This window comes from Phaethon lepturus, unplaced genomic scaffold (assembly GCF_000687285.1).
Source record: "Phaethon lepturus isolate BGI_N335 unplaced genomic scaffold, ASM68728v1 scaffold18462, whole genome shotgun sequence".
Taxonomy (NCBI): Eukaryota; Metazoa; Chordata; class Aves; order Phaethontiformes; family Phaethontidae; genus Phaethon; species Phaethon lepturus.
This window is the reverse complement of record NW_010524298.1, coordinates 14410-24312: the sequence shown is the minus strand read 5'-3', so window position 1 is coordinate 24312 and position 9903 is coordinate 14410. Positions and strand designations below refer to the sequence as shown.

At 38.4% G+C, this 9903-nt stretch overlaps 1 protein-coding gene across 1 annotated transcript in view; it reads right to left on the bottom strand.

Annotated features, from left to right (window-relative positions):
• The window catches only part of GRAMD3 (GRAM domain containing 3), a gene marked incomplete at its 5' end in the record, with an annotated part of 19016 nt that extends 10196 nt beyond the window's left edge, over window positions 1–8820 (bottom strand). Inside the window, 5 exons of the mRNA XM_010282413.1 lie at window positions 117–212; window positions 5088–5191; window positions 6162–6228; window positions 6541–6628; window positions 8705–8820. Of these exons, the coding sequence (XP_010280715.1) occupies window positions 117–212; window positions 5088–5191; window positions 6162–6228; window positions 6541–6628; window positions 8705–8820 (471 nt within the window). The remainder of the gene's footprint in view (window positions 1–116; window positions 213–5087; window positions 5192–6161; window positions 6229–6540; window positions 6629–8704) is intronic.
• Window positions 8821–9903: the final 1083 nt, after the last annotated feature.

Genomic DNA, 9903 nt, shown 5'->3' with positions numbered 1-9903 from the left:
CAAAAAATCCCCAATAAATGGAAGTAAATAGGGAAAAAAAAAAAAAAAAAAAAAAAAAAAAGAAAGAAAAAGAAAGCAGGCAGAGTGCAATAGCTTTGTCCTCTACCATTACTTACTCTATCTGTGACTGTTGCTATGATCAGAGCATTTGGCACAAGAAGGGCAGTTTTTGTTTTCTTCAAAAGTGTCACCGAGAGCACGGGTATACTAATCTGAAATAGTATCAACATAGTGTTAGAGTCCCAATATGCAAGCACAAATCTGCATGCTTATTCACAAGCCTACCAGCTGTGATAAGCCAGACCTTCACCACTCTTAATTTAAAGATTTCTTCACTACATCCCTGATTACATAATTTATATTATAATTAATATTTCATACGGAACAGGTACGGTTTACAGATTATTACTATTTCTTAAGTATTTTTACTTCTCTTTTTATCAGATGCCAAAGCAGGCTTTTGTTTGTGTCTTCCTTTCCTGATCCCTTCCAGCTCTTACAAGACTACAGGCTTAGTTCAATCTAGGTCTGCAGAACAAACCAGTCAAAGCTAGGCTTCTTTGTTTAGAAACAAAACTTTTCAGAACACATCAAACAAGAGAGGCTTGTTGAAGAATGAACATAAACATCTTCTCACAATTTACAGATCCTTTAGTCTGCAGCAAGCAGCTAAGTAAATAGCTTGCCCTTCAGTAATGTTGAAAGATCCAATACACACACCCACCGACTTAAACTGATTCCTGTGTGTGCCACCCAGACTGTCTACATTTACATTGAAAAGTTCTCAATTTTCCTTTCTGCTCTGTGTTAACATCCAACCCCATTAGCTTAATGCCTGCTAAGTTTCAGAGTATTTCACTTCAGATATTCTGTACGGGCTCTTCTTGTAAACTCCATATTACAAAGGACCAAATACCTGGTTTGACTTTCAGCTGAAAAGCCTTAGTGAGTTAGGCAAATATGATAATCCTGGATAGACATGATTAAAATACAGCTCCTGTTAAAAATTCCTTTGGCACACACTGTCACAACTACCTGAGAAGTGTGGAAGCAAGATTAAAAGTGTCCAAAGATCATTCAATGAGCCATCACATCACTGAATTGAAAACACATCAGTGCAGAAGGACAATGAAGTTACTCTGTGCACAGTTTCGTAAAACCTTGTTAACTTTTGTTCGGAACAGCAACATTAAGTCATGAAATGAAAAATTGTTTCAGGGAGCAAAAACGCATTTGTGTACGTTATTCTGGGTGCAAGATTGCCAACCGCTGTTGAAGCATGGCTAGTCAAGTATCTGCTTTTCATCTAAGGGCCAGAAAATTGCTCTTTACTCAGTGCTTAGTTTCATTAAAAAAGTGTGCTAGCAGAAAAAAACCCGGAACAACCCAAAGCGTGTAATTTTAATTATTTTTAGTCCTAGGCCTAGGTCTCAGAATCTGTAAATCTGGTCATCATTTGTTCTACTCATATTTTTAACATGTCAATTCTTTGTCCTTCTTCAAAAGTCATGTCTTTTTAAAATGGGTAATTAAACAGGTCCTCCATTATACCTTTTCTTCTTAAAATGGACATTGCATCGTTCCACAAAGTTTTTGTAACACTTTTGAAAAGAGCTTTTTCTGGGAGTGGGGAGAAGGGAGCAGCTATGATGCATGTTTGATAGCACGCTGCCCCAGAATCCTTGGGCAGTCATAACAGATGCTGTGTAACTTAAAAAAAAACCAAACCAAAACAACATATCAAAACAAAACAAAATCAGAAGATTTTTCACCAGTAATTCTGCTAACAGTAATGATAAAAAAAAGTAGCTTGGAATTTTTCTAATCGGTGCAGTTCACCTCAAAGAACTTCAAATCAGAGATGTTAATGTCATTCTACTGCATGCTATTTTGATGGATTACATTACTGTAATCAAGACTGAAGTGTACTTAAGCGGCATTAAGTACTTGTTTACTGTACTGTTAGCCCAGCATCCGATTAAAATGGTAAAATCACTGCAAAGTACTTTATTTCAATCTGGAGTAATAATTATTTCAGGAAACAAGGTTTACCTGCAGGCAACTTGGAAAGCAACTAAAATGCCTAAGATAATGATTAGATCCGGGAAAGACGCATGGCCAATATATATATATCTCCAAAACAGAGCTACCTAGAGAGATGGTGATGTGTTTCAAAGCCTATGAAATCCTGCAGAAGCAATCTTTTATTTTTGAATATGCACAGTGTTTATACTGCAAACTCCAACCTCCTGACTTGCATGGCTATTCCCTCCACCAAAGCTTTCAATCAAAAAAATTCTACAGGCAGAATAATTCATGTTGAAAAAATTATTAGTGTGTAGACCTGCTACTTCTCACAATAGAACATTTTATCACTAGGCTTAAATTGTTTTACAAGTTTTAAGAAATACAGGTTTTGTGTCTTGGAAACTTTGTCAGTGCATCTGATTGATAAGAATGTTCCTCTTCCTGTCAAGCTTGATTTCCTCCTCCCCCTTCCATTACATCATTTTTCATTATATGCCTGATTTTCCTGCTTTTTTGTTGATGATATTCCTAGAAAAGTTGTGCCTTCTGTGTGCGACTGAACAATACTTTAAGTATCCCCTTCTTTAGGGGAAGACAGCTGGAAGTAAATGATCAGGCCTATCCCCCTAACTCTTAATTTTCCCTGCAATGTTTTCTGAAAACAATGACCCAGAATTAAATTATTTAGACTATCACTATAGCCACATTTACAAATACTGTCTACTCTATGTTATCTTGTAATACATTTTCTCTTTTCATCTTATACATAAATATGTATACATTCCTGCAATTAAAACCCTGTTGACAAAGCTAATTTCCTAGTACTACGTCATTAACATTCTGCATCTTTTTTTCCAGGTCTATCTACTCGGTAGAGTTCTACTAGATTTTTTTAATACATTTAGCTTAGTTTGAATTTAGAAAGCTGTCCCACAGTTTGAAGCAGTCACACTTGTTCATAGAATCACAGAATTTTTGGGTTGAAAGGGACCTTTAAAGGCCATCTAGTCCAACCGCGCTGCAATGAGCAGGGACATCTTCAACTAGATCAGGCTGCTCACAGCCCTGTCCAACCTGACCTGGAATGTTTCCAGGGACGGGGCCTCTCCCATCTCTGTGGACAAGCTGCTCCAGTGCTTCAGCACCCTTATTGTCAAAAATTTCTTCCTTCTGTTTAGTCTCAATCTACCCTCTTTTAGTTTAAAACCATTACCCATTGCCATATTGCAGCAGTTCCTGCTAAAAGGTCTGTCCTCATCTTTCTTCTAAGCCCCCTTTAAGGACTGGAAGGATGCAGTAAGGTGTTCCTGGAGCCATCTCTTCCCCAGGCTGAACAGTGCCAAGTTTTTGAGCCTTTCTTAAGACAGGTGTTCCATCCCTTGGATCATTTTTGTGGCCCTCTTCTGGACCCGCCCCAAGAGGTCCATGCCTTTCCCGTGCTGAGGGCTCCAGAGCTGGATGCCGCACTGCAGGTGGGGTCTCAGCAGAGCAGAGGGGCAGAATCAGCTCCCTCGACCTGCTGGCCACGCTGCTTTGGATGCAGCCCAGGATAGGGTTGGTCGCGTGTGCTGGGAGCGCACATAGCCACCTCATGTCCAGCCTTTCATCCACCAATCACCCCAAATCCTTCTCGGCAGGGCTGCTCTCAATGCCTGTATTGATAGTGGGGGTTTCCCCAGCCCAGGTGCAGGACCCTGCCCTTGGCCTTGTTGAACCTCATGATTTTCACATGAGGTGTTGCCACTAACCTCTGGGTGTGAACATCCAATTGTGATGAAAAGGACATTGCTAGTACAGCAGCTTCAATTTTAGTGAAACCAATTGCCAAAATAGCTGTTGCTAATTATGAATGACAGTGTCCAACCATTTGTTAATTTTGATTTCCTTGGTTTTGCCACATGGCTTTCACCAACATACACACCATCAGCATTGGTGTACTGCCAATGACTAACAGACTCCATTAACTACGAATCAACAATAACTCAGTTTCTTGGGTCAAACAGTAAAACAAAATAACCCGTAAGGTCAGTATGAACAACATTTTTTTAATAATTTTAAGCATTCTTTAAATCCAATCCACTTTCTTAAAAGCCCTTTCCAAGATACATGGAGTTCCACCAAAATGGTTGACAGCAGAGAAATGAGATACTGTCAACTCCTAAATTGGTTTCAGCACCCAATTCACTGACAAAAGGTCCGGAACTAACCAGGAAATGTGTTCAATGAAGTGCTTGAGAAAGAAGCCAAAGAAATCCTTGCAGAAGATAGAGCTGTTTCCTAATAAAAGCTCAAAAACAAAGCAGAGTTTATGTAAACAAAGAAAACCACTCCAAAAGCTCCAAATCAACAGCATCAGAAAGCAAATCTTTTTGGAAAGGCTTTACTTTTATCTGTATGCATATTGTTCACAAGGGGCCCAAGCCTTAGGCAGGTCGTATCTGCATCAGGAGTAAATAAGGACCTTCCTGACTGTTCAAGTCCTATTTCTGCTCTTCATACTAGACTCACAAGTAAAAAACCTAGCAAACTGGTTTTTCTTTCCCCATTCTGTGTTTACACAGAACAGGGTAAAGATTCTCCTAAAAGAATCCCTCAAAGACCTTTGCCACTCAACTCAGAAGCCAGTTTTAGTTCTTTTTATTTAATCATCATAATATGCTTGCTCCTTCCCTCCCATTCCCCAACTACAGTCTTGTAGTCCTTATAATTTTCAGCCTTCCTTCCTCTTCCTCCTCTTTTCCATACTCACCCCAAGAGAGACATTTTTATACAGTTTGTGCTACATGGGCTTGGCAATGCCTTCACTGCTGCACATCAGGTCCTTTCCTTTCATCTATTTTTTCAGACAGGAAGTCCGTAAGAGAGAGACTTGAGCTTTAATAATAATAGTGCTCCAGTTCTAGAGTGAATTTTGGGCAGCACTTCTGCACAGTGATTGTATTCAATAGCACTTAGAAGTATTAGTAGTATTCTAGCCTTGCATAATAAGGGGAACTTCTAGTGATGAACAACTTGTTAAGGAATAGCATTACTGTTCTGTATATAAAGATTTTACTAACCTTAGTGTCTTTACCAAAAACCTTGGAATGGAAGCAAATCCAGTTTTCAGAAAGGAATAACTTTCCTTGGTACAGAATTTCTTTTTGCAGAGCACAGGTAAAGCCTGAAACAAATAGATACTCTATAATCTTTAAGGTAACCACAACCCAAGCCAACTGTTATTAGTTTGGCTTTTGCTTTGCTCTTTTTTCAAAGCCATAATATGTTTATGCTTACACCTTTTGATAAACATTGCCAAACCTTGAAATATTCAGTAAGTTTAACTAATGCTGACAAGCTCAGAAAAATTCACAGGCCTAAGTTTAGACTCAAAATATCTGAAGGTTAAAGACTGAAATGCATAATAACATGCAACTGGCTCCCAGAGGCCAAGAATCCTTGCTGTGAGAGTACCACCTAGCTTCCTATGAACTTTCTGAATATCTTTCAGGTAATTCTATTATGTAAAGGTAAAGAGCTCAATGAAAGGTTTTTGCTTTAGACTTTTAGCTCCATGGCAGTTGTCTGGACCGGATGACCAACAAAGGTAAAACACATGTAAAGTTAATACTGCTTTTACTTCACAGCCATTGAGCAAACCATTTCTCACTCATGAACCATCTTCCTCTTATTCCTTTCAAGAAACATTTGTTATACATATCTACATAGAATTCATTTGTTGTAACTACAACAGAATCCTTAAGCATTTTAAGTCCTTCTCCTACCATTGTTTTTAAATCTTAAACCATCATCAACAGAAAACACTCAAGCTAGTCACTTGACTTAGTTGACTGTCTCAATTAAGCAGTGCCTTTAGTAAGGAAGCTTCAGTACCAGAAAATGTTGCACTTGGTTGATCTGCTAAGATGTGCAAAGCAGGCTACAATTCCTAAAGATGCCCAATATCTGAAGATTTAAGTTTTGCAAGTTTAAAACAAAAAAGCCCACTGCATGCAGATGAAGGCCTTGTAGCTCTAGGCAGCTGGAGTTCAAGGTTTTTAGAATTTAGGTAGTCCCTCTTGTGTATCACCACAGTTGACAGGTAACATTATCTTAGATCCACAGCCAGCAATGACAAGGGGGTTAATACTCACTTTGTTTCAGTGGCTCATCCATGGGAACATCTAGAAACAGCTTATGAAAGTGTGCATTTGCCTTCAGCTAAAAAACAAAAAGCCCCACACCCAGAGACACATACCTTATTAGATAGTCTTACAATCGAGTGACCCATTCCACTTCCTGTCCTCCCGATACCTTCTCATTTTTCACACTTGTTTTAGCAAAAATGAGGATTTATTGTATGTGGTTATTAAGTCTGTATCCTGCTTTACCCAGACTCTAATGTACTGATGAAAAGGAACCCATCTCCTTATACATCCATGAACTATAATACTGCTCAACAAGGGGACTCTCATGGTAGTTAGGTATTTACTCTTACTATATATAAACAAACAAATCCATCTTCTGCCCTACCTGATTTGAGGCACGTTTTTTCCTTTCAATCTTGGAGTCACTCTTGATATCCATTGTCAAGAGTGGACTATCTGTGCTGCTCTTTGTCCTGAAGATTAAAAAAAGGCATCTCATATAAGCTTGGCCTCAGTTCATTAGTTTTGGCAAGTTATCAACAGGATGTGCTTTTCCATGAAACATATTAATCCTTTAATTATCTGATTCATCAACGATTATGCAGCAATAAAGAGGAGTATATCTTATTCTTAAACCATGCCAGCCCTCACTGAAGGTATTCTTTTAATTTAGAAAGAATATTCTAGATTACTAGTTGCAAGGAAGTAAAAAATGTTTAAGACATTTTTACAACTTAATGAATTATCACAGTGCTTAGCTCCATGTTCGTTTGTTTCTTGGCAACATGTGAAATACTAATACTAAGCATGTTACTTACTAATGCAAGATAAAGGAAGATAAAACTTAATAGCTGAGAGTGCAAGGTAGTGTACTGAAAGTCACAAACTTGTACTACAAAATGTGTGCTCATTTGGAAAGTGCAACAGAGAAGAAACATAGATGCATGAGCCAGAGGATAGCTATGAACTGTGTAGTATAGTGAATAAAATCACTATGATAGACAGCAATCCTAGAGGAAATGAAAGAAAACTGTGAATGCCAGTTGTATGGGAAGTTGTACCTGCACAGCTGTAGCCATTCGTATTGGAAAAAGAAAACCAGCCAAAAACCCAGCAACTCTAGAGTAGAACAAGTACAGAGAAAAGTCTCTGCAGATGGCTGGGAAAATAAGTTTTGTTTGTTTTATAAAGGAGAAATTAATGGCATGAACTGTTCAGAAAAAAGAAGAGGTGGGATAACAGTGTTTCATAAATCAGGAAGAGAACATTATCCCTGAATGCTATTTAGCACAGGACAAAAGCCTATCAACAGGATATAAAAATAAGGTAGCTCTTTTTTAGAGGCCTTCAGATGCAGACTGAAGAGCAGAAGGAAAAAAAAAAACACAGGACTCCTATACTGAATGACCTGAACAATATGTCGTGCTAAAGATTCAATGGGGAAAGAAAGGTGCTACAAAAGTTTCAACTACTGCACCTTATCCTGCACAAGAATTTTCTACTTTCCTAAACTTGAGAGGTTCAGGATTTCCAGTAAAAACTGTAAGGATGAGAGGAAGAGAACCTCCAAGTGTAATGCAGGTAGAGCTACATCAGGAAAGAGATATCCTAAATCAGCAGGACTGATTTAGATAGCAGGGGAACAGGCTGCATATCTCAAGGTGGTTCCTCACAGAAGAAAATTCTAAAATACCTGTATACATGTATTTGTGTGCCTATCTAAAGTACCAGTCAAATTGAAATAAACAGTGAGCCTTACCAAAAATTTATGCCAATCCCTCATCAGCACACAGTCAATTACATTGTATGGGAGAGGTAAGACTGTAAGGAGAGTTTGGGGAAAAAAAAAAGTAATCACATATTTCTTCAAATACCTCCTCCTCAAAGGTGCTTCAGGAAATAAAGTGATGTTTTTTAAGTATCTGCATTGTGACCAAAACCACAGTGTCAGGTTGACTGTTGACTTTTGCATTGGCGGCCCGGTTGACAAAGTAAAAAGGATGCAAAATTTGTATTCAAGCTCTCCAAGTGGGATTTTAGTATTACTTTGTTTTAGAAGAGTTTCAAATGCATTTCAGTTCTCCAACAAAGGAAGAATGAATGTTTTTGCAGAGACATTACAATAATCTGATGCAATATACATTACAATATCTGATGTCATAGTTTTACCATGGACAATCTATATTCCAGCATGAAAGTGTTCTGGGAACAGCTCCTGACTCAAGCTGCAGCTCAGTTTCACTGCCTGTCAAATTGACTCTGAAAGGGGTGTAACTAGCAGTGGCACCGAAAACTGCAATGTCTTTTTTTCATAGAACAGGGAAGCTAAGCAAGCCCAAAGTCTAAATTCCCACTATTCTGACTGCTTGTGGTGGGTAACAGAGCAACGCCTGGAAGGTGGCTCTGATTCTTGTTTACTTGCATAGAGTGCAAACTAACCCACAACTAGGATGTCTGACAGATCTTGCTTCTCAGCGTAGCTTCTTCCATAGGTTGCAATCATTCTTATTACTCGACTAAAAGACAGCTGACAGCATTTCTGACATTACCTAGCGACATCAACTTTTTTCCGGTCATCAAAATATTCCATGTCACTGGTAGGGGTCTGCAGCAACACAGTTGGTGATTTTCCTGCCTTTCTTTTTTCATCTGTTCCATTTTCTCCATCTGAACTGCAGAGGGAAAAATAAATAAATAATAATAGAAGAGAGACAGAACTGTATATTGCAGGATTCATACTGATATCAAATGCCACTACAACATGTTGATAAGCACATATTCAAGAACAAAATTATCACGTAACTTTTATATTAAGGTCCTAGAAAGTCCTCATCTACTAACTCGGCAGTACCATGCATCTGAACAGTATTCTGAGCTGCAATACTGGAATTTCAGCAATGAAGAAAGGAAAATTGAAATACTGCCATGGATATTTCAACGCTCATAAAATTTGTAGCTCTAGCTTCCATTCCAAAGAGACTGTCTCGTTTAGGAAAAATGCATTCCATGTTCTGCACACAGATCTGATGACTAATGGAAATTAATTTCATTGGCAAGTTGGGAGAAAAACATCCTGCATGACAGAACTTAGCACAGTACTTGTGGTTCAATGTTGCAAGAGGAAGCTGGGTCCTATTTTACCTCTCACTTACGTCTTCTGTGAGAGCCCACCTGCACGATTTACACAATAAAGGGCCCTCTCAAAGTATCTAGTATTATTTTACAAAAGCAGCACTGCCACCACAGTGCATTCCCTTTTCACAGCACATGCCACTGCCTCAGAAATTTATGTCAAGGAACTAGAGTCTGAGGGCTAAGAGATGTGCAGCAGAGCCTTTTCCTGGCTTCCCTTTTCATCATTTTCTAATAAAATGTTAACTCAGAAAATTTAGAGGAAAAAAATTTGTCATACATAGCAGGGTCTGAACACTGACAATACTTCAAAATAAGACATGACAAATATACACACACACACCTTCCTTTGTAAAACTGAAACCTCAGAAAAACTACAGAATGCTCTTAGTATTAAAGAAGAAAGCCAAACTATGTTGCCTGTTAATTTAATGCCTGGCCTGAATGATCCCATTTACAGAAGCTTTCCAGTATAATGTTTAATTTCTGCAACTTTATGGCAACAATACAGCCACTGCCATCATGTGACAGTGTCTTTACAATAAACAGTTTCTTTTCTTACTAAGACAAAAGTTTTGTTGACAAGAGGCTCCCAGACTAATTTAATCTCTCTTCT